Source organism: Poecilia reticulata, chromosome 17 (assembly GCF_904066995.2).
Source record: "Poecilia reticulata chromosome 17, P_reticulata-male-v2, whole genome shotgun sequence".
NCBI classification, from domain to species: Eukaryota; Metazoa; Chordata; class Actinopteri; order Cyprinodontiformes; family Poeciliidae; genus Poecilia; species Poecilia reticulata.
In genome coordinates, this window is record NC_088846.1 from 16,918,721 (window position 1) to 16,945,008 (window position 26,288).

Consider the following 26,288-nt stretch of genomic DNA (forward strand, 5'->3'; position numbering starts at 1 on the left):
CAGATCCATAGCATCATAGATCCTCAACCATACTTCTTAGCACAAGGCACTGTCAAGTTATTTTTTTTGCTTTGTTTTTTTCCCTATTTATCTATACTTTTAGTGCCAGTAATTTTTAGAGTAAACTGCTTGCTTGTGTTTGTGACAGTAGGACAAGAAGTACTTTTTGTTTGATATGTTTCCAAAATAACAAGATAGCATTTGCATGTGAAATAACGACCGTAACGGACACCTGATGTCCCCAAGACATTATATTTTGCTAAATTGCATAAATAGTGAACTTTGGACTTTGTTGTCCTCCACTTCTCTGCATTGCAGTTCTGATTGAGGAAATGGGCAAGTTTGAGAATGTATTGCAACCATTTTCAGACAGATGAAGACACATATCTGTCTTGCTTGAATGGCACATTCTCTTGTCTTTCCCAATTTGAAGAGTGGAAAAGAATAAAAGCCATTGTGACCTTTGTTATTTACTTTTTATACCCAGGAAGAAAAGTTTGTTTGTACTCTGTTCTATGGAGGGTCACAGTAACACATTTAAAAAGGCTTCAATTTCCTTTACTTCATAGGAATTTTTAAGGCTTTTTGATTGGAAGCTATATAATTTTTTTTTTATGTGGAATCTTTCATTTTCATACATTGTTTACTGGAAGATTGTACCACTTCATTAATTTTTAAATTTAAATTTAACATTATGTCCTATAATTCTGTTCAAGCTAATCACATTTTTAAAAAACATTTTTCATATTATACACTACTTTGGAAAGACCAATAAATAGAACATCAACACATAAGCACCTTTTTGCATAGAATAGATAAAAGGATCAAAATATAAACAAGGAGTTTAAAAATGACCTTGCTTGATTGAAACCTCAATAAACTATCATGGTGCTTTATCATGTGAAAGATCTGCACCATGGATACAATGCTTTTAGTAATGCTTCGCCCTCCTGGCCGTTGAGTGTAATTACCTTGAACTTACCTGGATGCACACTTACTTTTTTAGTTTTCAATGGCAATTATGGACAATACCCTCCACGATGTTATAAATACTAAACCTGAATGCAATTTCCATCTATAATTTCCCTAAAATATTGTTTGTTAAAAATTAACACTATAATTCTGTGATTACAATCTGGACTGCACAAATGGCCTCATCAAACGCTTGAAAAACAGCCGCTGCATTTTTAGTCTACTCTACGTTACCAAAAAGACTAGGTCACATGTCCACATCACTGAATTCAAGTGTTGCAATCACATCAATGGCCACATGTGCAAAATCCAGCACCTTGGCATGTCAAACATTTTTGGCAACTCATTAAATTCCAGGAAAGTGCCATGATAAGATTCCACCTGTGCAGTAGTTCCAGTTGTAAAAAAAACATCCTCACAGTCAGTGTTTCTATAAAAAAGTAAAGACATTGGGGATCATAGCAACCAAGCCGGCAGGCTAGGCTACATCAAGGGGTCAATGGATAATGAAGTGCATGGGGTGCAGAGATAACCAACTTCAATTGCCACAGATTTTCACATTGCACGTGGCCTTCAGATTGGTTAAAAATTAATCTAGAGAGCTTAATTGAATGGGTTTTCATGGCTAAGCAGCCCTCACATCACCCAGTTCAAAGCAATGTGTCAGATACAGTTCAGTAAAGCACTAGCATCCAGGAAAATGAAGACATGTTCACAAGAGGATTGAATCACTCCTCTTTGTCTGACACTCCAATGAACCAGACTGGGTTTGGCAGTTGCCAGGAGAACAGCACTTGCACGACTATGTGGTGTCACGTGTAAACTCTGTAAAAGGGAATTATAATCTGGTGATGTTTTTACAGGAGTTGGGCACAGCTCCTTAGTTTCCTTTATGAAAGTCTTAATGCTTCAGCAAACAACAAGGTTTCAGAGAATTTAATACACCAAATGCGTGGGAATACACTTGGAATTGCCCTTTCCTGTTCCAACATGACTCTTCACCAGTGGACAATGTTAGGGTCACACAGACGTGGATGAGTGAGTTTAGTGTGGAAGAACGTGACTGGCCTGCAAAGAGTTCTGACCCCAACCTGATAGAAGACATTTGGGATGAAGTTAAAGGCTTCTGTGAGCCAGCACATTTAGTCAAACGTCAATGCCCGACTCACAAATGTTGTCGCGGAGAAATGTTAAGAAATTCTCATAAAAACACTTATAAATCTTTTACAGAGCCTTCCTAGTGGAGTTGGTGCTTTGGTAGCTACAAAGTGTAGACAAAAGCCATAGCGACGCCGTAGTAATAAAACTGGATCGTTAGTATGTGTGTAAAGGAAAATCACCCAATGTCTTTGGCAACAAGGTGCATGTCTTATTATTTTTGTTGCGCTCGGGTGACCCCTGCTGGCGAGTAACGTAACTCCTACTTGCCAATTGAGCTTGCCTGTGAACCTTTTTCTAAGGTAATTCATTTTGTGCAGCTTTGTGTTTCTGTCATTCTGGCAAAAAATTTATTCCAATAAAGTTATTATATTGTTGAAATCTTGCACTATTTTAGTTTATCTTTGTGGCTTTTGATTGCAGGGTTTGTGCAAATTAATAATCAGGCATGTCTGAAAAAATTTAATAGAATTCCAAGTAATATTGTCTGTTATATAATACGTCTGGGTGGTGTAACATTTTATTGTCAAAGGATATTGCTTGATTGCAAAAAAACAGCGACCGTTGGACAGTCACTTTTACACATTGTATTATTTGTCATCTCAGACCTTCTAATTGCACTGCCTAGCAACTCATACAGGTGTGTCAAGGACCCGCCCATACGCAATGGTATGAGTCAGCTCACTGTGTGTGTATGAGCCAGCACAGGCATGAACATGTTATCCTATCTGTCTGTTTCAGTGTTTTAAAATGGGTGGTTGCACAGGTCTTGAAAGACAGCAAAATCTTAGCCCTTTCACTCATGCAGTGAGTAATCCACAACTAGGAAACTTCTGAGAAGAAAAGACATGTCTCAGATAAAAGTCTGACTCAGAATTAGCACTTCCCTTGGTGATGAGAAACAGTAGTCTAATCATATGAAATATTTTTTGTGCAACTACCGAGTAGAATCAAACGGTGTCTTATCTCTGAGAAACAAGTTAACCATGTCATGGGCTAGAGTTCAAAGGTCCAGCAGAGAGTGAAATACATGATTTATTGCTATGGTGATGGTATCATTTTAGATAGAATAACAAATAATCTCCTGGGCGTTGTCTTTGTTCAGAGGTTTAAACACAAAGAAATACAAACTTATGAAGTACGTAATAAAGAGCCTTCAGTCTCTTCCTACAGATAAGATACTATTGTACAAATGAGGGTATGTTTCCATAATGTTCTTACGGTTTCCTTAGAAGTAAAACAGGCCTTGATCATTAACTCCTGTCAAGGCTGTAAAGATGCAAAGGTCACAATGGTTCTATTTCTCTAAACAAGTACAATATAGAGAATTCGAAGTCATTTAATACATTGTTTCTTCAAAGTTATGTTTCAGTTTCTGACATTTCTATGTTGAAACGCCTTCAGCTTTTTTCAGGAGATTTTGGTTTCCATTCAGTACCAAAAAGAGTTCATTAACCCACAGAGCAATTCCCTTCCTGCAGTGACATTTGATTTCTCACTAATAGGGCTTGCTGCACATATTTCATGGAAATCTTTCTAAATAAAGACCACTTCCTAGGGGAGGAAAAGTTGCTTCTGGCGATAATACAATCTTACTGGAAACGTTTTCAACATCTTTTCAACTCATTTCACCTTTATGGCATAAAAATAAAGCCTAAAGGAACCTGCTGTCCGGGTACAACATTAATAAACAAGATGATGTGAAGTGCCTGCAGTGTGTCTACTAAACCAGCTGTCAGGATGTTTGCCCCTGGTTACCCTCATGATGTCAGTACTAGTGTCTGGAAATGATTTCATACGTGTCAGCAGCCACGAGACATGCTGGGATTCAAGAATAATCACCCCGGTAGCGTTAACCTGTTGGTGTCCTTGCACTGCTCCACATTCTCTGTCCTTCCTTAATAAACCTTGTGAGATGTGGAGCCCTTTTTTTTTTAGCAGATTTTTTTTTTTCAAGTCAAGTTGCTGCAACCATTTTAATAGCAATGCAATCTTTGTAGCAAAGCTCCTCTTTATGATCAGGGAATGAAGCAGGACCGAAACAGGGCTTTTAACAGTAAGTTAAATGTTAACAAGCCCAAAGACACACTAGTCGAAGCTTTTACTTTCCTTTCAAAACATGCCGCGCATATCTGAAGCTATAATGCACATAAACGTTGAGAACACAAAAGCAAAGCTTTGTTTCTTTTAGTCTTAATGTAATAAGACACAAAGTTTATGATTTTTTTTTTGCAGTTAAAGTGGAAAGGCTCACACCTCCCGTCCTCGACTGGTTTCAGTTAAATTTCAGGTATTAAGGTTGTTAAGTTGCACATGTTTCATCTTGCAGCATCTTTGTTGACAGAAAGCATGTTAGACGCTAAACAAAGCAAAACCTCCTGGGGATGCGGGGTGTGTCTCAGTCCGAGACTGGCACTGCCTTTTCAAGAAACTATTGTTACTGTATTGAATTATGTTCTTAATGAGACAAACAATAATCAGAATAGTTTTTAAAACAAGTTTAAATGTATCATGCTAGAGTATTTGCAAAAGACAACATGTAGATGTCCTAAGAGTATTTAATTTTACAGATCTGGGCATTGGCTGGGTTTACAGTTCCAGTGTTTACCCACAATCATGTCTCCTCTCCGTGATTAGTCTTTTCTACTCTGCTCTCACACTTCCCTGTGATTGTTTGGCATGTCTGTGCAAAAACTCCATGTACAGTTTCTTGCAAAAAAAAAAATATATTGATATCCATTGATATCATTCTATAATTACGCTACTTTAATTTACAGGTGGACTTTCTTTATGAACATCTAGCATTGTTTTCAGGGGGATTTATGTGGACCTACATGGAAAATTAACATTTTGACTTGCAAAACATAGTTTTTTCTTCAGAATTATGCACTACTTTGTGTTGATGTTTCACATAGCAGTCCATTAAAACACAAAAATGTGTTTAACCTGATAAAATGACTTGTCTAAAACATGTTTAAAAAGGGCTCTGACTCCAGATGGGCCAGTATTTATCCAAACTTAACATAAAATTTAATTTTCTACCCGAGATTGTCTAATAACGTAAAAAAGATCAAAGATCTTCTCTTTAAATGATCTTCTCGTAAAAATGTTGTTACTTTCCCTACAGCAGCACAAGTAGATAAGATTGTGCTTGGAGTAGCTATAAGGAACTAGTTTTTTGTTGGCTCACACTGACCCTATAGGCATGCGTGCACATATGACCCGCCCTTTACTGCCTGCTTGTGTCTCTCACACCCTTTCACTTTTCAGCCTGTTTAAATCCTCATACTAGTACTTGTGTGCAGACTTCTTGCGACCTCAAGAATGTTGAACTTCAGATGACAGATTTTTAGGGGTTGGACTACTCTTGCCTATCTCTTCACTCTGATTAAAGATTGCCAAAAGTTTCAGCCGTTAATTGTTGTTGAGAAGATTCTTTCATGGCAGAAAAATAAACCTTTGAAAATGTTTACGTGCAAAAGGCCAGGAGAGGGAGTTAAGGCAACAGAGACAATTGTTTAGAGTCAAAAATTGCTTTGTGGATTTGAAGTAAAGCAATACAATCAACGCATTCTATAATAGAAAAGGTACTTTTATGCCTTTGAGTTCTGTAGAGGTGCCTATTTTCATTTTTCCCACTTTATTGTTACACTTGTTTCTCTATAATTGTTACCCAAACCTTGTGCAATGTGTTTCTAATTTAATAAAGTCAATTATGCAGTGGGGCAAAAACCAGAGATACACCAATTAACTGGTCAGAGATTAGAATCAGATCATTTTTCCTACGTAGGCCAATATCTTCAGCTGAAGACATCCTTTTTCATAGGTTATTTTCCTTGAGATCTGTTACTTTTATTCTGATTTTATTTATCATTATTATTCAATTTGCATGCTTGTCTTTTCAATTGCTTTTATTTGTATTTTTAATTTTTCTTACTGCCATCTCCTGGATATCATCATAAGATGTTGGCAAGCACTGCAAGACAAAGGTAAAGATAAAGATAACGGCTTAACTGTGTTCATACTCTGAGTTTATTATATCATTTTAGACTAAAGCTTTGCTTGTGACAAGAATCATTAGAAAATCTCCATGCACACTCAAGCTCTTGTTGTGAGTTGGTCCATGTCAGAGTTGCACCAACTGCAGATTCAGCTCTCATTTTCTAAGAAAACTTTCCTTCATTGCCCTTTTTTTCAACAACTTTTCCCAGATCCTATTTAGAATCATACTCTATTAATTAGACGAGCATTAACATCTGCAACTTGCTGTTGGAACTCTGACCTGTCCGACAAAACTCTACTGCAGCAGCACAATTTAGTTTCTTCCATAACACATTTAGACAAATGTTACCAAGAAAACGTTATAATATTGTGATCTCACATGAAATGTTCCAGCAACCCTTATTTATTTTTTTTATTTTTTTTAATCATACAATTTTGATTATCGCATAATATTACTTTATTTTTGTTTGATTCAAATTAGAACAATAATCAAAGAACTTTCAACACATTAACACAATTTGAAATCAAATGAATCAGAAAAAGACTGGGAATACGTATCAACTAGGAAAATCCCGATGGCTCAATTTGCACGAATTTCCCATTTTCCCCATGTTGAATGTCAAAACTTCTTCAACAGTGCACGGCAACAAGACCCACTCAAAAATTCTAATTGAGTTCTTTTTCTCTGTTGCTTAACATAGCGATACGAATTATAGAAGAAGGGGAAGTAAATAAATATGTCTATGCAACTGACAGTCTAATCTTGTTTAACTGATTAAAAATAAATTGTGAAACGTCAGATATACAGCTTGTTATTTCCCACACAGCTTTCATCGGTGAAGAAATGTGTTTATTTCCTGATAGGTCAAGGAGGCGTTGCTACATAAAATAATTTAACTTGTGAGTGCACAAACCTTCCCAAACATACCAGAGTCGTTTCGTAAACTCAGCAAGGTGTGGTTTCAGTCCAAAAAGCAGTTCGCTTCCGTCTATTCACAGAACACCATTATCTGCGCAACAGGAGACGGGGCGGAGGAAAGCGCACGGTTTGTCCGCTCTCCGGACAGCTAGAGCCGAAACAACCGGGGAAATTAACTAAATACACCGTATTACAACAGGGGGAGAAAAAAAATCCTAACTACGAGCAACATGAATCTATATGGCTCTGAGCCTAACCTGGCAGGACAGAGGAGTAACTCCCAACAGAACTTATTCGTCGGTGGAAACGGCTACCAGGAGTTCCAGTTCCAGCAAATGGACTCTGGATACCAAACCTACAGCAGGTCCTCCATGCACGGCGGCGGCGGCGGCGCCCGCAGCCGCAGCATGAAGGTCGTGACTACCCTCGGTGGCATTGGAAGTGGAGCACAGAGGTAAGTGCTCACATGTTGGACTCTTGGCTAAAAGGAAAAAAAAAGTGAAAAGAATACTTTCTTAACATCTTCGCATAATGTTTTAGGGGTATTAAGTATTGTCCGTTTATAAAGAACAGTAGTTTATGTAAGTATATAAGCCATGAAGCCAAAACAAGCTCACGTCCTACTTGTACAGTAACTACAATAATTTTCAATAAATAGGCATACAAACTTTGATGTTTGGATTATTATCGTATTTATAATAATTTCTGCAGCTGATCATGTCGTCAGATGAAGGTAAAAATGAATCTTAGTTTTATCATTCTTGATCTGTTGCACAATATGAAAACAAAAGTAAACTTAAGCACAGCCCTTTGTCCTTACAGAATGATGTCAGCTTAATTATGACAAAAAAGGCACCCATAAAATTAAAATTAATATTTTTCCTTTTTGTATAGTTACAGATAATTATTTGTTCATTGTGAACCTCTGGTGACCTTTGTGTGTGGACTAAAATTGCAAGTTTGTCAAAGTACAGTACAGAAATTATTCCATTATAACTTTTGTTGCTAAGCTTTTTACTTTAGGAAATTTTGACCATATGTTTTTGCTTTGTTTCAAGGTTTAAAAAATATGAAGCTTCGTAACTTACTTACTGTAATAACTGTGTATATCTTCTAGCTTTCTGTTTTTGTTTTTCATGTAGCTTTTGTGGTCCTTACTCAACCTTTTGCCTAATAACTGTAATGCATTAAAATCCAAGTTTGTCAAAGCTAATCAGAAACTTTATTGTAACTTTGTGGTTATCCTATCCTACTTTGAAAGCGTTGCACTGAATACTTTCTTTGATTCAAGCTTTAAAAATTATGACATTCAACAATCTACTGTCTATATTTTCAACGTCTGTCTCATAATTTAATAATATTAATTTAATCATAAGTCTATTCTGTTCTTCCCATGGTCAGTGTGCAAGGTATTCATCAAACGGCTGAAGTACTGTCAGAGCAATGTTATGCATTGTTGGAGAAAGCAAATAAGCTCATCGACATTGTAAGTATAACATATCAATCTCTAAATATCTAAAATATTAAAGCAATCGATTTGTCAAAGTTCTTGTTTCAACAAGACACGAATAGAGGATTTTCATAATGAGGTGTTGGTATTAGAAATAACCAGTATTATAGAAGTACAATCTTGCAGCGCAATAGAGTTCCTGTGGTTTACTTTCAGGGAGCCCCACCAGCTGAAGCAGAGATGTGCCTGCTCAAGGCTGCGGAGAATATTGAGAAGCTGAAGGGCTGTGGCCGAGAGATGCAAGAAAGGCGTATACCATCTGATATTCCACAAAAGTAAGATCAGACATAATCTTTGTGTTGTCTGGTTGACGTCTGAGATTGTTTTATCCTTATCTGACTATTTTTTTTATGTCTCCACAGTGTTGATTTTTTTCAACAACAGTATTCTATGGTCAAACACAAACTTAGTGGGTATGGGACTATGAAAAGTCACAAAGTCAGTGTGAGCAGTGGAGGCAGTGTGGAGAGTGGTGGCGGGCGATTCTTCAATGACGCCATTGGCTGGATAACACAACAGAAGGTGAGTTCGGTTACGTGTGAAAATACTACAGTTTAATTTTACACATTTGTTTCCCATTTCTAAAGTAACCGTGAAAACATTACTCTTTATTGAATTTCTTGGCACTAGACGTGTTAAAAGTCTTGAAAAATAAATGTGGGAATTATTAACTTCTATATCCAGGATATGCGAATGAAAATCCAGTGAACTAGTTTGTACAGTTGTTTTTTTTTCTCTGCTATGCAAGTCAGAAGAGTGGATAAACTTCCCCTAACATTCATCCTACCCTACTGTAACTGGAACCATCTGAACTCAGTGCCAAAACCTGATCCGGGAGTGAAAGAGGCTAAGAGAATTGGTGGAGGATTGAAACAAAGTAGTAGCTGGAGAGAAAAAAAAGGAGAGTTTGCTTTTGCATGAAGCTCACAGAGTTTTTTTAAAGGCAACACAGCAGTGAAAATAAAGGAGTCATTGAAACAGGATAGAAAGTGGGAGTGAAGAAGTGCGATATGTTGCACTATCCTCTGAGTTGGTTTGTAAGAAACAGGGAAGCCCATTTGACCTGTAGTATGTTCATGGGAAAACGCCTTTCTGTTCGTTTGACTTGTCAACACTCCACCTTCCCGCAAACACACCCTGTCATTCTGTCACCACTTACAGCCTCACCCTTCTGAATCTTACCACACGCATTCCTGCCATTTCCACGTCAAACTTTTATTTATTTATTTATTTTTCATTCCCCAGCCTGTGTTCCTTAAGTTCAGAGCAGACAGATAACTTTTAGTTTGCACCGTTGGTTGTCAGTGTCGCATTTCAAAGGAAAATTTTGCTGATATTTCAAAGTGGCATACTACCTTTGTTGCTGCAAATTTGGTTTGTCCTGTGTAGCACTGGGCAAGTGTACACAAGGGGAAAAAAAGGGAGTGGCGAGCAAACAAAAGCCCTGACAGAGAAGGGTGAAAAAAAATGCAGAGTGCAGAACAGGGACGGGCTGAGGTTGTGTTCCTGGCTGAGCTCCTATCGAAGTTGAGGACTCCAGACAAGGAGGGCATAGTTGGCATAGTTTCCTGCTTACCAAAAACCTAATGATTATTTGCTGACACCTAGAGGGCAAAAAAGGAAAAAGAAAGAATTTGGGTCCAGGGATTCAATGTTACATCAAGTTTTGTTTAATGTCTTACCTGTAAGCATTTAATGTCTTACCTGTAAGCAGTTAATGTCTTACCTGTAAGCAGTTAATGTCTTACATGTAAGCAGTTAATGTCTTACCTGTAACCGCTCTGTTGTGTTTATTCTGAGTTTTCAACAGACTCTCATGAGTAATTGCACCAAAACTGTTGCATTTGAACATTCCAGATGGAAAACAAGCCAAAAAATGGTGTTAGCTTAAATAAATTGCAGCTTGTTGCTTTTTTTGTTAGTTTTTGCTAGTGTATTTCTGACTAGATATGATTTACATGTTTTGTTCCCAACAAGTGTTTAACACAGAAGATTATTGGTAGCACATTGCCTCTTATCTCCAATACATTTCGTAAATAGTCGCAGGATTCTGTGTTGAAAGCTTCAAATGCAAACTTGATGATTACCGTTCATAATGGTATTTGCATTAATGATCTTTCTGAGACTAACTAAACAAATTTGCGTTGGTCTCCGGGACCAACTAATCTCAAACTAGACTTACTGAACTGAATAAAATTACCAGACACACCAAAATCAAGAATTTGAAAATACAAACTTAATGCCACAATTAAGAAAAAGAAGTCACATTCAACGTATTACGACAGTTATATATTAAATGCTTCAAAGGATTTGAACAAAAAATAGCTGAATTATCTTTTCAAGAGACTACCTCGATTCCATTAATCATCTAAAATATTCAATTAGGGGATTTAATTTGAAAATACCCTAACACAAATTTTACTCACCTCAAAAATGTCCAAAAATACGAAAAGCAAGAGAAAAGTACTAATCATGGTATTGTCATTTTCAATTTGATAGCGCATGATTGAGACAGCTCCATTCGGAGATGATGCCAGCACCATAGAAAACCAAATAGTAGCCCACAGTAAAGCCCACAGCTCCATCCAAACAAACCTAGAAGTAAGGCGTGCCAAAGAAGAGCTGGTAAGTTATATTTCTTTACTTATATACCTATTTTGCTCACTGTTCTCTCACATAGGCATGGGTTGGTACTAGATTTTTACAAGCACGATTACCTTGAGTGAAAATACAGTGGCAATAAATCCATAAACACTGGAGTTGAGCAAAAACACTGTGTTAACGTCATACAACATAATAGAAGTTTTTAATTATTTGGTGCTAGAATACTGTTCCTTTTTGCTGTCCAAGTGAATTGAACTGATTAATTGGTGACTCAGCGTGTTTGTTTGTTTTTTACATGCTTTACAAACTTCCTGCTTGTAACATGCCAACATAGTTGCCTTTGCAGTTGTAATAGGTATTACTTCTTTAATTTCCGCATGATGACTTTGATTTTTGTCTTATAAGTGAGACAACAGAAATGGCATAGGTAGGGCCAGCACTATGTTACTTTATGATCTATATAACTGGAGAAAAACTCTTTTATTCCAGCACTATTGCCGATAACTCATTCGAGTTTCTTTTGGTTAACAAAAAGACTTTTCAAACGCTCCAAATATCTAGAACCAGCCTGTGCCTGCTATTTAGTATGTTCCCCTGTTCGGTTTGTGGCTAAAACCTGGGCAAAATTGTGAACTACTTTCCAGATGACAATGGGCAATAAGTATCATTCCCACATCCTGGACCAAGAAATGGATACCCTCCAGGTAGAGAAAAACCCTTTCAGCACAAATAGTATTTTGTCAAATGTAGCATTTTTTTCTATTTCCCTATGTTGCAATTTTAATTCTATCCGTAAACATGCCATGTGTTTGTCGTAGAAAATATCCAGCAATCGCATTAGTCAACTCCGTGACCTTCAGAGCATCATCGTGGACGTCTCTCAAGCCATCATGTGGGTCAATGGAAGAGAAGAGGAGGAGCTGATGTTTGACTGGGGAGACAAAAACATCGACCAGTACATACCCAATAAGCAGGAGAGCTACTCTGTGAGAATCTCAGACTGAGTAGTTTTTTTTTTTGTTGTTATTATTGTTATTGACATCTGTTGTAAATGTATCTGCATTGTTTATGCTGGGACCGTTTTGGACTTTTTTATCTTTCTGTTTATACATCAGAAACTGATGAGTCAGTTGGAGGAGAAGGAGAAGGAGTTAAACAGGCTGAAGACGAAATCTGATGTCCTCTTGAACAACAACCACCCAGCCAAAGATAAGATCGAGGTAGTGGTTGTTGGCGTTTGGACTGCATTCTGATCAGTTATTTTAAAAATGTTATTTTGCGTTTGAATGAATGACTTGGCACCCTACAGGCCTACGTGGACACCCTGCAGACACAGTGGAGCTGGCTTCTCCAGATCACAAAGTGCATCCAAGTTCATCTTAAGGAAAATTCTGCCTACAGCCAAGTATGACTTTAAAGTTCCTGTTTGTTATGTGGAAATAGCACCTTGTATGTTTTCATTTAAACAAACCTTTTTTCCTTCTTTTTTTTTTCCTTCAGTTTTTCAAGGAGGCCAATGAAACATACGCAAAGCTTCAGAAGCAGCATGACACCATCAAGAGCAAATTCATATGTGACAAGAATACCCGTGTGGAGAACCTTATCGAACTCCTGAAAAATCTGGAGGTATCTTTGTTCTCCATTAATTGTAATTTCCCTGTCCATTGGACAAAGTAAAAAAAAAAAAAAAAGTGCATGCCTCTTAAACTTGTTCGGAAAGCCTTTATCCTTTTTATCTTTTCAGTCTGGCTAGAATTATTTAGTATAGTTTTGAGCATGATTTGATTTCACAAAGTTACTGTAAAAGGTGCCTAAGCTAAAAATTTCTAATTTTCAATGCAGAGAGAGAAAGAGCGGATAATGGAGAATAAGAGGCAGGTCCAGAGTCTGGTCACCAAGTCGCAGTCCATTGTCAGGCTGAAGCCTCGGAATCCCGAGGAGAAAAGCACCAGCACCATCATGGTTCAGGCCTTATGTGACTTTAAGCAGGACCAGGTTGGACATATGAATCCTTCATCTCTATAATTTCCATAACCATACACAAAGCGTAACAAAGGTATAGCAAATGTAGTAAATCTCATTCTTTTTTATTGTTTTGTGTTTTCAGAAAAGTATATTGAAAGACAACCAGGGCATTCTGAAGGACAACTCTCAGCGCAGCAAATGGCTTGTAACAGGACCTGGAGGTCTTGACATGTGGATTCCCTCTGTGTGCCTGCTCATCCCACCGCCAAATCCTCTCAGCATTGGAATTGCTAAAAAGTAAGAAACTGCACACCTATGAGAAAGGAGGCGAATCAGATTTGGTGGTTAGGCTTCTTAAAATCTGTGCTGTGTTGTACGTAGCGATGGTTCACAGTGGATTTTTTTTTTCTCCAGAGAGCCTCTCCTCCTTCATTGATTTAAAACTTACAACCTCCTTCCCACTTCCCACACCTTATGTGACACTTTTAGCTCCAGTTCTTAAATTTTGTTCGTTTTAGAATATCCGCTTGCTAATTTCAGTGTAAATACGTTCTTAAAAAAGCCCAATCTGCCAATTCCAATTTTGGTCGATTCTGATTTTTTTTTTTTTAGAATGTTGTCTAGAATGTTGCTAATGTGACTCTTATTAACTTCAAACGTGTAGACAGTTAGTATTATTTATTATTCAATATAGTTTAATTCAATGTACACACTTGGAATGAGACAATGATTTATTTAAAAGCAGAATTTGCAGCACTTAGCATTTCATTGTCCTTTAATTATTATTCCTTTAATTATTTTATCCGTATCTGTGGTATTACAGTGGGCAGAAAATGTGTGGTTCATAGTGTAGTTCATATTACATATCAGGAATGGCTGTGTGTCCTTTTACCAGAAATGAGCAGTACTATGAAGCCATCATGGGCCTGTGGAATCAGCTCTTCATCAACATCAAGAGTCTCATCTCCTGGCAGTACTGTATCAGAGACGTCAACTTCATCAACTCCCTCACCATGAGCATGGTAAGACGTCAAGAATGAAATATTTCAAAATGAGCAAACACACATTTGGTGAAACTGAATTTTGAACTCCATTTATTGCTTTTGTTTTATCTGAGCCACTCTAGGTTCTCACACCCACCCTAACCTTCCTCTCTCTCTTTTAGCTGTCGAAGATGCGTCCCGACGAATACCGCGAGTTGATCAAAAATATGGAGATCCATTACCAGGAGTTCATGCGTAACAGCCAGGGTTCTGAAATGTTTGGGGAAGAGGATAGGAAGACCATACAGGGCCACTTTAACAAGGCTCAAGAGCACTACGATACTCTGATTGTCCAGCTTCCCAATTACAGTAAGGAGGAATTCTGTTGATTTTGCTTTGAACGCTCAGTTAATTTTTAGGGTATAATTGTAGAATAATTCAGACCATATAATGGAGCACATCATTAGAAAAACTCTTTAGCCTGTTTGACTGGCTAGCCTTGATTTCCTTGTTTTACAAATACTAACCTTGATTTGCATTTATTTTATTTTTTTTCACAGCTGCACTTAAAAATATAGGAATAGTGATTTCAGATAAACATTAGTAACATGTTGTGTTGTTACTTCCATTACATAAATATTAACTGTTAATTACATTAGCAATCATGGATTATGTGAAACTGTGTTTTTTTTTATTGAAAGGTATAGTTAAAGAAAAGTTTACGCACTCGATCTGTCTTCTCTGCTTTTCCAAAATAACAATTGGGATACAAAGCATATTTCTGTTTTTTTTGCTCTATTACTTAGTTATAAATGATGAAAATCTCAGTTTTTCTTGTATTAATTTTCATCTTTTTTACTTTGCATTGAAGGGGAAGAAGAGGTAAAGACTGAAAATATTGAAGTCCAACAGCAACAGCAACAGCCACTGCAACAACAACAATACCAAGTCCCCGTTAAACAATCGACCAAAACCAACACTGTCATCAGCCTTTCGCTGCTTAGCAATCTGCAAGAAATCCGTCGCAGGCTGGAAATGGCTGAATCTGACCTCACTGACCATCTCCATATTCCACTTGGAGAAAACAGTGTGCATGAGTGCTCAGTGTACATTCAGAAGCTACACGTATGTTGCTTTTTTTATTTATATTGCAAATTACTTTAATGCAAATGTACAGAACTGATCAGAAGAAATGTCATAGCTAGTTTCATGACTAAAACATGTTGTATTTACTAACTTTAAGTAAATGTCACCATATGCTGATTTCCAGGGCGTGAACCAAGACCTGGATTCAATTTACAATGACTATATGCACCTAAGAGAAATGATCACAAAGCAGCTAAATGGGCTCCCTGCAGACTCAGAGCAGGCCAAGTTCCTCCGTTCCGAACTGGAGATAGTCAACCACAAATTGGGAGAACTGCAGCATCTTAATAAAGTCTACCTTGACAGGTGCAGTATTTTTTTGGCCAGCTGATCTGATCTGAAGCTAAAGTTAGGTTAGTCTTCTTACGTGCTTTTTTTATGTATTGTGTCCACAACAGATTGAATGCACTCAAGGACCTGCAACAAAAATTTCTCCAGGCTGAGGATTTTATTAAAGTTCACGAGATCCGCCTGATGGAGAAGGAGACCAGCTCCAATGACCCTCAAGAACTGGAAATCCATTGGAGTGCTCTGAGGGTATGAGGCATCTGTTTAGATACGTAATTTATTTTTTCCCTAGAAGTTTTAAACCTTGCTTTTTCTTAATATAATAGTTACTCAGATGGGTTAGATCTTTTATTTTATTCTTTTGCAACTTGCCACAACAATGACACTGGATTAAAAGTTGTTGGTACTGGACTTTGTTTTACTGTTTGTGTTTCTTAATTATTTACTCTATATATTTCAGATGAATATCTTAAAAAGTATAGAATTTACTGCCTCTGATAATGTTCTCTATGCAAAACATAAGGCAGTAGTATTCAGTAGTTTAGTATACAATATAAAATAGATAAAAATCTCAAAATTGTATGTCCTGACCATGAAAGTAAATTGGCTAACACGTTATTTGAAGGGGGTGAATAATACTGTCATGACACTGTCATAAACATGAATAAGCCTTCATGAATAGTTATGACTATTGTCTATGACAACTTAACATTAACCAAGAATTCACTACTGTTTAAACTTTACCTTTAAATAACATAAAGTTACCTAAGTTTTAAAGTGCAATCAGTAATAGTTTTAGAACAAATTGATATCAGTAATGATTTCTTGGTTAATGTCAAGTTGTCATAACAAAGACATTTTGAATAATGTCAACTTTGTATTAAAAGTGTCATAATTTACCAAATGCCACTTTATGACAACAGTCATAAATATTCATGAAGGCTTATTCATGTTCATGACAAGTGTTATGTCATGTTTATGACGGTGTCATGTCAGTCTTATTCACCCCCCTTCAAATAAAGTGTTACCATAAAGGCTTCTATATTAAGAGCAGTGTAACACTACTATTGTTGGCAGTAGTTCTAGTACATCTGCTACTACTGGTAATACTATTATTACTACTACTAGTAGTAGTAGTGGTAGTAGTACTACTCCTAATACTAACAAGTTATAATTTGGGAGATTTTAAGTCATACTTTTTTAAAGTATCATTAAATTTACTTTTATTTTCAGACGTTGCTGCGTTATCAATTTTAACCTAGAGAAAAAGACTTAGAACTTCTCAAAATCAAGTACTTTAAATCATAGTAAAAAAGTTTGGTTAATTGCCAAAATTAACTTTTGGCAACTTTTGGCAACTTTTGTGAAAGGTACAAATGTTTCCAAAACACAAACATTTGTACCTTTCACATTTAGTTGTAAAACCAAAGGATATGAATGACTTTGCTGTGTGAATCTCTATTACAGAGCATCAAGAGTGAACTTGATCAAAGACGGGATCTGTTGACTTCCATGGAGTCTGACCTGGCCAAAGCGCAGTACAGCAACAACCAGATTTCTGATTCTTTCCACAAATGTGATGTGGATTTGTCCAAGTACTCTGAGCTTATGAACCAGCTGTCCAATCGCTGGCGTCAAATCCAAAAGCAGATCGATATCAGGTACGACAAGGTTGTCTGGTCACAATGACTCATTTGTTATTGTCGGTAACGGGACTGAAGCATTCTTCCATCTCTTCCTCTTCCTGCCTTAGACTGTCGGACCTGGAAAAACAAAAGCAGCAGTTAACACAGTATCAGCAGGGAAGAAATTCGATGGAGCAGTGGATAGACAATACCAGGAAACGGCAGGAGACCCTTAAGATGGCCAACATCACTGACAGGCAGACTCTCACGGACCACATCAACCAACAAAAGGCATGCTTTTCCATGTTTACCGAAACTATAGTAACAAATGTTTGAAGGGGGTTTTCCATTTGAGGGAGGTGTGTCGGCTCAAGCTAAAGTCAATAAGGGTTACTTCAGACTAGCTGTAAATCAAACTGATTATTTTATTTGATAAGACAGTATGCATCATTTATAGTGTGTTTATTATTTCCTACTCAAACTGACTGACTAATGTCAAAAATAACACAAATATAAGTGTCCAATTCTATGTAAGTATATAAAACCCAGTGAGACATGTAGTGGTGTTAGACTAAGAGCAATGTGTTTGATTCATTGGTACAAGCTCAGGAGAATATCAGAATCGATTATATGATAAAGTAAAATGAGGTAAACACATCTTAGAAGCATGGTGAAGTAGAGTCACATAAATGTACTTTTGGGATCATCTGTGGATGATAGCTTCCAAGCTCAAAATCAGATTGACTCCTGAATGTCAGTCTGATTGTGATCAATTAGAAATGCAAATACCTGTGAGCAGATGTGTGTTTTATAGTGCAGCATTCATAGAAAGTGCAGGATAATTACAATTTAGGGAATTTAGAGTATATGTAGTAGGGGGAATTGTTTAAATGTGTCATGTTGTTACACAAATTTAAATAAAATGCCACAAACCAGAAACAAGGTTATCATATGCAAAACTTCTGAATTTAAAGGAAACATTTTTCCATTTTTTTTGTTGTTGTTTTGAATAGACTCTTCACAATGAAATCAAAAACAGGAAGGACAGACTGGATGATGTGCTGAGGAATGCAGACACCTGTGCTACCTCCATAAAGGTAATTGGTTTGCTTCTTCTTGAATTTCTGTTTTGATGGAAAGCAAAAAAAATAATAAAAAAATTGTATAAATAATGCTGACTTTGATGTTTTTAGAATTACGAGCTGGAGCTGGCTTCTTACAGCTCAGGACTGGGGACTTTGCTTAATGTCCCAGTGAAGAGAACTTTGCTTCAGTCCCCTGCATCTTCTGTCCGAAGAGAAGTAAGCAGCAACATTATTTTAAAATAATCTCATAACTTTGGATTTTCATATTAATTGTGTGATCAAATTTAAGAAATATATTCAGCTTCTAGATGCTACATTTAGAAGCACTCGTGCATTTTGTAAAATGTGTGCATTCTAAATCACGGTTTATTCACCAACTAAAAATGACATTCCACACAAATGAAAATGATTGATTGGTTTTTAACAGTGGTATTTATAATCTAATTATTGTCCCAAGGCAGGTGAACTTCAGACACATTACATCGAGCTGCTTACCCGCTCCAGCGATTACTACAAGTTCCTGGGTGACTTGGGGAAGAACATAGATGAGCTGAAGGTTGGCATCAGATTTTCTTTGTACAACAATTGTGCAATTTCTTTCTATATATGGAATGTCTTTGTTAAAGCTACTTGTCATAGAGACTATATTTACATGAACAAATAGGTTTGAAATAAATTTGACTAAATTCGTCTTCCTTAATCTGTCATCAGCTAAGAAACACCAGGATTGAGTTGCTAGAGGAGCAACTGAGGCGTCTACAAGATGAACTTGAAGATCAAAAACAAAAAAATGGTTCTTTGGAGGGTATCTTATCCAACTACAAGATGGAGCTCAGTCAGGCTAAAGATGAACTCATTTCAGTACAAGAAGTGAAGAGAACCACAGTAATGCAGGTTAACGCTGCTAAAGAGAGCCTTGGTAGCACACAAGGCCAGATGCAACTTGTAACTGAAGAACTAAGCCGCGTTAAATATCAGCTTGAGGAGGAAAAGAGGAAAAGAATGCTTGCAGAAGAGCGCTTCACAAGCCACCAACAAGAGTGTGATGCATCAACTCGCTCCAGGATGCAGGAACTGGATGCCATCAACTGGACAAAGATAAACCTGGAGAAGTCGGTGAAGGATAAAGAACATGAAATTGAGAGACTGAGGATGCAACTGGAGGAGGAAGAAAGGCGTCGTCAAAAAGTCGAGTCAGATATATCAAAGGTAAGAACACAGTGCACCCAGGAGATCAGTCAACTCAAACAGACATATGAGACAGAGATCCAAGTCAGCAAGACCACCATTCTGAAAGTGTCCCAGCAGAAAGATGAGGATGCATCACAGTTGAGGCTGCAAGTTGACCGGCTCATGGATGAGAAGAGAAATCTGGAAGAGGAGCTCAGGAGACAGAGGCAGTCCATCGCTGTCATTGAAATGCACAAAAGCAAGGCAGAGCAGGAAGCCAGCCAGCAGATGGCCTCAGTGAATGAAGTGACAAGGATTCGCACTAATTTGGAGCTGCAGCTGAGAACACTCCAGCAGCAGAGAGATGAAGAAAACCTGAAACTACAGGAATCCAACAGAAACAGTCAGGAGAAATCCAGGCAAATCAGTGAGCTAACAATTAGTCTGCAAGAAGAGGAGAAAAAGAGGAGAGCCCTAGAACTGGAGTTCGGTCAGCTGAAGAAAGCCAAAGCAGAACTCGTGGAAAAGAACAGCGCTTACCTTGAGACAATTAACACACTTAAAGGGGCTGAGCAGGAAATCCACATCACCCGAGTGGAGTTGGAAAAGCAGACCAGTGAGAAAACCAAGGCAGAGCAGAGTTCTGCCAGGCTTCAGAGTCGTATCAGGGAACTTCAGTGCTCTCTGGATGGGGTGGAAGCTGAGCTGAACAACCAAAAGAAGGTGACCCAAGAGGAGTTCACTCGTCGTAAGAGAATGGAGGCGGAGTTAGAGAGGATGACACGTACGTGCAGAGAGCATACCACTACAATCAACTCACTGAAATCAGTTCAGATAGAGGTCACAAACACTGGGAGAAAGTATGAGCAAGATACCAAGGCTCTCCAAGAGAAACTGGACAGGAGCTTAAGGGATTGCAAAGTCACCAAAGAAGAACTGACAGCCGTGACGAATGAACTCAAAATACTAAAACAAAAACTCCAGCAAGAGCAGGTGCGGGTTCATGAGCTCAACCAGCGCAACGAAAGCTTGTACAAAACCATAGAAGAGAAGAGCCGCCAGCTCAACGAATACACCACAGAGATGGAAAAGCTGAAGACTCAGACACAGAACCTTACCAAAGAGAGACTGAGGTTGGAGGAAGAGCTGAGGGGAGCACGACAAGAGAGAGATGAACTGAAGTTTAGCAAAGGTGCCATTGATGCAGAAAGTGCCACTCAGATCTCAGCTTTGAATGTCCAGCTTCAAACGAGCTCCAAGAGGACATCCGAGCTCCAGTTTCTCATCAGTGACCTGACCAAGGAGAGAGAAAAGCTTAAAATGGAAATAGAAAAATTCCAAAAGCAGTCAATTGAGGTATTTTCGATCACATTGAAGGATAATATACTCATATCACAAACATATTATTTCCTTCTTGCATGTTTTATTGTGTGTGCTTTACGACTTATCCTGATTTAAACGTACCCTTATAGTATATGTCACTACTTTTAGTTACTTTGTTGAGCACAATTTTCTCTTACTCACAAATTTTTCCTCTTATCTGTGCCTCTAAATGAGTTTCCTCAATAATTTCACAGAATGTTACTCACAGTTACTTTTACCATCATTACAATCACACAATGAACTACAGTAGCATGTCTAGAAATGTGTGCAAGGTTTTCTAACTTATAGATTACACAGAACTGCACGCAATACTGATATGCTGTCTTTTGAACTTCATACATGGAAGTTAATTACATTATAATGCTCTTTCTCTTATCTTTTCACAGACTTCCAAGTTGGCACATGACTCCCAAAGCAAATATACTGACCTAGTGCTGGAGAGGGACAGCTTGCTCTCCAAGCTTAAAATGCTGGAGCAGGACAAGAACCGTAATCAGAGATTAGAAGAGGAGCTTGGCCGCATCAAGTTCTCTCTGGAGACCGAGCTTCGCAACAAACAGCATTTGCAAGATGAAAGAGATTCTATCCATAAAGAATTGACCTCTATGAAGAGCCAGTATGAGACCAGAGAATTCCAGATTAGACAGAGCGAGTCAGACAAGGGCAAGGCTGACCGAGAGAGGCTAGCCCTTAACAATGAGATTGAGAGGCTGAGGAGGGAGTTGTACACTTTGGAGGAAACATATAAGAGACGTCTCGGGATCTCAGAAAAGGAGGCATCTGATCTGGCTCTGAAGAGAGATGCCCTAGAGAGAGAGATTCTTAGACTGAAGAGACCTCCTACATTTAACATTCAGACCCAGACAGATGAGAAAATCATGACAATTGATCCATCAAAGCTTGTGTTCAATGGTGTGCACCGAAAAGTCACAGCCCACCAGCTTTGTGACTGTGGTATAATCAGCAAAACTACCTTGGAAATGCTGTTAAAGGGCAAAAAGACGGTGGAGGAAGTAGCTGTGGACATCCAGGTTAATTTAAAGGGCACTGGCATTATATCTGGAATGAAGACAGGTTCACAGGGAAAAATGCCGTTCACCGAAGCCAAACACAAGAAACTCCTCAGCCCAGAGAGTGCCATCATGCTGTTGGAAGCTCAAGCAGCAACAGGCTACATTGTGGACCCTGCATTTAATGAGAGGATGCCAGTAGATACTGCCTGTTCAAGAGGGATTGTAGACACAGAAGACAGAGATGTTTTATTGAAAGCTGAAGCCGCCAGCACAGGGTTCAAGGATCCATACACCGGCAAGGTGCTGTCTGTGGGACAGGCTTACAAAAAAGGTCATGTTGACAAAGAAACTGCCATCCGGTTGCTCCAGGCTCAGGAGTCTGTTGGGGGCATAATAGATCCTGTGCTGAGTGTATATCTTCCAAAAGATCTGGCCTTGGATCGTAACCTCATAGATGATGATCTTTACAGAGCTTTGAATAAAAAGCCTGCCTCCTACCTGGACCCAGCGACAGAAGAGAAGATCACATATACTGACCTTAGAAGGAAGTGCACAGTCGAACCAGTGTCTGGTTTGCTCCTGCTCCAAGGTCCAGAAAAGCCCATGACAGTTAAGGGTATCCGTGGGAATGTCTCTGTCACAGAGCTAGTTAAGTCTGAGCTGCTGAATGAAACTGACGTGCAAAAACTCAACCAGGGTACACTCACTGCAAAAGACATTGAAGACAAGCTAAAGTCATATCTCTTTGGCTCCACTTGTATCGCAGGTATCTATGATGAGGTCAATGACAGGATAATGCCTTTCTATCAGGCAATGAAGGAAGGACTGTTAATGAGAGGAACCACCCTGGAGCTTCTTGAAGCACAAGCTGCATCAGGCTTCATTGTTGATCCAGTTAACAATGTTTTCCTGACAGTAGAAGAAGCCACCAAAAGAGGCATTATAGGGAAGGAGTTCAAGAGTAAGCTCATGTCGGCAGAAAGGGCAGTAACTGGATACACAGACCCAACAACAGGCAAGACAATCTCTCTCTTCCAGGCTATCGCAAAAGATCTTATTGAGAAAGGTCATGGGATCCGGCTGCTTGAGGCCCAAATTGCCAGTGGTGGAATTATTGACCCAGTCGAGAGCCACCGCATTGACGTTTCTGTTGCCTATAAAAGAGGATATTTTGATGAGGAGATGAAAGAGATCTTAAGCTACGAAGGAGATGACACAAAAGGGTTCTTTGACCCAAATACCAAGGAGAACCTGACATATCTTCAACTGAAGGAGAGATGCATCACAGATAAAAAAACAGGGTTAATACTTCTGCCCCTCAAAGACAAGAAAAAGGCTCAACAGTCAAAAGAAAGTCGCACCAATGTGCTCCGCAAAAGGCGTGTTGTAATTGTTGACCCTGACACAGGGCTGGAGATGTCAGTCAGGGAGGCCTACCATAAGGATCTAATTGACTATGAAACGTTCCTGGACTTGTCAGAGCAAGAATGTGAGTGGGAGGAAATCACCATCACAGGATCAGACGGCTCAGCACGTTTGGTTATTGTGGATAGAAAAACTGGAACCCAGTATGACATTCAAGACTGCATAGACCGTGCTGTCATTGACCAAAAGACGTTAGATCAGTACCGTGCTGGAACACTAACCTTGACTGAGTTTGCTGACAAAATTACCAGCAGAACCAACAGCACTGAGATGACTATTGCAGCCAGCAGTGTTGATGACATGGTCACGTGCAGCAGCCCCACCCAAGCCACACCATCTTCCCCTACTGTTCGTAAACGCCTCAGCAGCATTTCAATTACAGTCTCTCCCCCAGGAATGTTTGATGACCAAAGTCCTGTAGCAGCCGTATTTGACACAGAGACTTTAGAGAAAGTAACCGTTACCGAGGGGCTCAAAAGAGGCATCGTTGACACCCTTACAGCACAAAGACTGCTAGAAGCTCAGGCTTGCACTGGTGGGATCATCAACCCTGCAACCGGTGACCGTCTGTCAGTTGAAGATGCCCTCCATCAGAGTATCATTGATACCTCCATGGCTGGTAAACTAAAAGCTTCTCAGAAAGCCTACATTGGTTTTGAGGATGTGAAAACCAAACGAAAGCTCTCTGCAGCTGAGGCAGTAAAGGAAAACTGGCTACCCTACGAGGCAGGCCAAAGGTTTTTGGAGTTTCAGTATTTGACAGGGGGTCTAATAGAACCACACACAGGGCGTCGTGTCAGCATTGAAGAGGCCATCCGGAAAGGCTGGCTAGATGGTAAAGGGGCACAGAAGTTGCAAGACACTCGCAACCATCAGAAGAATTTGACTTGTCCAAAGACGAAGCTGAAGATCTCCTACAAGGAAGCCATGGACAGCTGCATGGTGGAAGAAAGCAATGGAATGAAGTTGCTGCAGGCCTCTTCTGTGTCCACCAAAGGAATAAGCAGCCCTTACAATGTGTCCAACCCAGGATCTCGCTCTGGTTCCAGGGCTGGATCTCGCACTGGCTCAAGGAGTGGATCTCGTAGAGGGAGTGTCGATTATTCCTCCAGTTTCTCCTACAATTTCTCCTCCAGCAGTACCGTCTACAGTTGAAATATTATCTCCTAATGCAAATAAAACAACTGCTTTATAGTTTTCCTGTTTTTATGGTGTTTTTTTAGTTAAATGTAGCTGGGTTTTGTTAAAAAAATGTAATCAGTTTTTTTCATTTGTATATGATTTAAATGTTTGTGATTTTTCAATAGTTTTGGTTTTCATTTTAAATGCTGACTACTACTGACATCCTTGTCGTCCTGATAGAAATTTACCTTGGCTTTGTGGTAAAATGAATTTCATTTCAGTTTGTTGTATTTTTTTTATTTTTTATTTGGTTTAGGTTCCAATTAACCTCTTGAATATTGCTTTTGTTGTTGTTTTTTGGGGTTAGGTTTTATTGCAGATTCATTCATGTTTTTAGATAAATATTTTATCTAGAGTTATTGATGTTTTGTCCAAATAGAAAAAAACTAACTATGCTAATTAACCATAAGCTCTTGCTATCTAAATAGTTCTAATTTTTTACATTACATTGCATTCTTACTCCTCTTTTGACAACACTAATGCTCTTCATAAATGATACACCCCCTTTATGTTATTGGTTTATTGCAATATATAATTAGTTTTTATTTCTTTTGTTTTTAATATTACAGTTAACACTCATTATCCCTTGGACCTACAATTGATTGTTTTGGGAATTTTTTAAAATCAGAATTTATTGCAACATCGTTAATGTATTTTTTTACAGCATATTCTTCTGTTGTTACTATAAAGACTATCTGCAATATTTAGCATAATTTCAAATAAAATTGTCATTGAAAGTTCCATTGCATATTTTTGCATCTTTTCACACTTCTTACATATTGATATACTCAATGTATCCAAACATCAATAGACATACAAACATTTTTTGAAGTTTAATTTTCCATCTTTGAAGAACTCTGTTTTAAATTGTGTCATAAGCAGAAATACTATCATCAGAAGTATTAAAACAAAACTATGAATCAACTCACATAGAGTTAACAAAAGTAGAACTTTTCATTGCCTTGCTGCAAATCATACTCTCAAGTAACCAAATGCTGGCTCTATTTAGCTTGTGAATAAAACAAAATTTTAAACATTCAGTTTTACATCAGAAATACATAAGGTAGGGCAAGTGTTTGTTTGTTGCCACCATTCCTACTGAAGACAATTCAACAAGACTAAAAAGAACATAGATTAAAAATAGAATAAAAGCAAGAAATAATGAAGCTTGAGAGGGAAAAAAACACAATAAAATGCAAATTTCAATCAAACTATTAGTTACGAAATAGCAAATAAACTTGTAAAATTATAGTTTGAGAAGCATACACTAATGCTTCCAGTCTCAATTTAAAATAAACAGCAGTTTCTGTACAGTTTCACAAAAATGTAAAGTACACTTGTTTCACAAAAATGTAAGGAACATAGGTTCATTTGAAAGACCACAATTATGTTGAGTATTGAGCATGCTTGATCCATGACTTCTTTTGCTAGCACATTTGTATTAGCATCTTCTTTTGAGAGTTGGATTTTCTTAAATCTAGATCACTCCACAGAGTATTTTTTATTTTACATTTTAATAAGTACTTTTCATACCAAATGCCTTGTTTTCTTCAAGTAGTGATAAAATTATCAATACATATTATGTGCCTAATGCAAAACTACATCAGACACAGGCACATGTCTACAGTTTGTTAATATAAGACTTAATTGTCCCAATATGCTGAATCTTCTATGTCATTTAGAGGTCAAGAATAATTATGAATATATGTTCATGTTTGAAAGTACATTTTAATAATACAATACATAAAAAAACAAACAAGACTTAAAGACTATTTCAACTACAATATGACATTTATAAACAGCATTTGACAGCATTGGAGTAAAACAAATAGTACATTAAAACAATATCTGATGAATT

At 38.0% G+C, this 26,288-nt stretch overlaps 1 protein-coding gene across 2 annotated transcripts; it reads left to right on the forward strand.

Moving 5' to 3' along the window:
* Positions 1–7,069: 7,069 nt before the first annotated feature.
* Positions 7,070–25,171, forward strand: dspa (desmoplakin a). 2 transcript variants are annotated; one of them, XM_017310183.2, is made up of 24 exons: positions 7,070–7,505; positions 8,453–8,537; positions 8,718–8,836; positions 8,924–9,083; positions 11,061–11,186; positions 11,810–11,869; positions 11,984–12,151; positions 12,281–12,385; positions 12,475–12,570; positions 12,666–12,791; positions 13,008–13,160; positions 13,273–13,427; positions 14,026–14,152; positions 14,296–14,482; positions 14,985–15,238; positions 15,384–15,565; positions 15,658–15,796; positions 17,015–17,208; positions 17,301–17,463; positions 18,186–18,269; positions 18,366–18,473; positions 18,715–18,813; positions 18,969–20,783; positions 21,197–25,171. In XM_017310183.2, exons 1-24 carry the CDS (start codon positions 7,282–7,284, stop codon positions 24,401–24,403), a joined length of 8,136 nt encoding a protein of 2,711 aa, XP_017165672.2. In that variant the 5' UTR covers positions 7,070–7,281; the 3' UTR covers positions 24,404–25,171. The 2 variants fall into 2 exon arrangements, with proteins under 2 accessions (XP_017165672.2, XP_081454276.1); XM_081598150.1 differs by having other exon boundaries at positions 7,073–7,505; positions 18,969–19,466.
* The last annotated feature ends 1,117 nt before the right edge of the window (positions 25,172–26,288 follow it).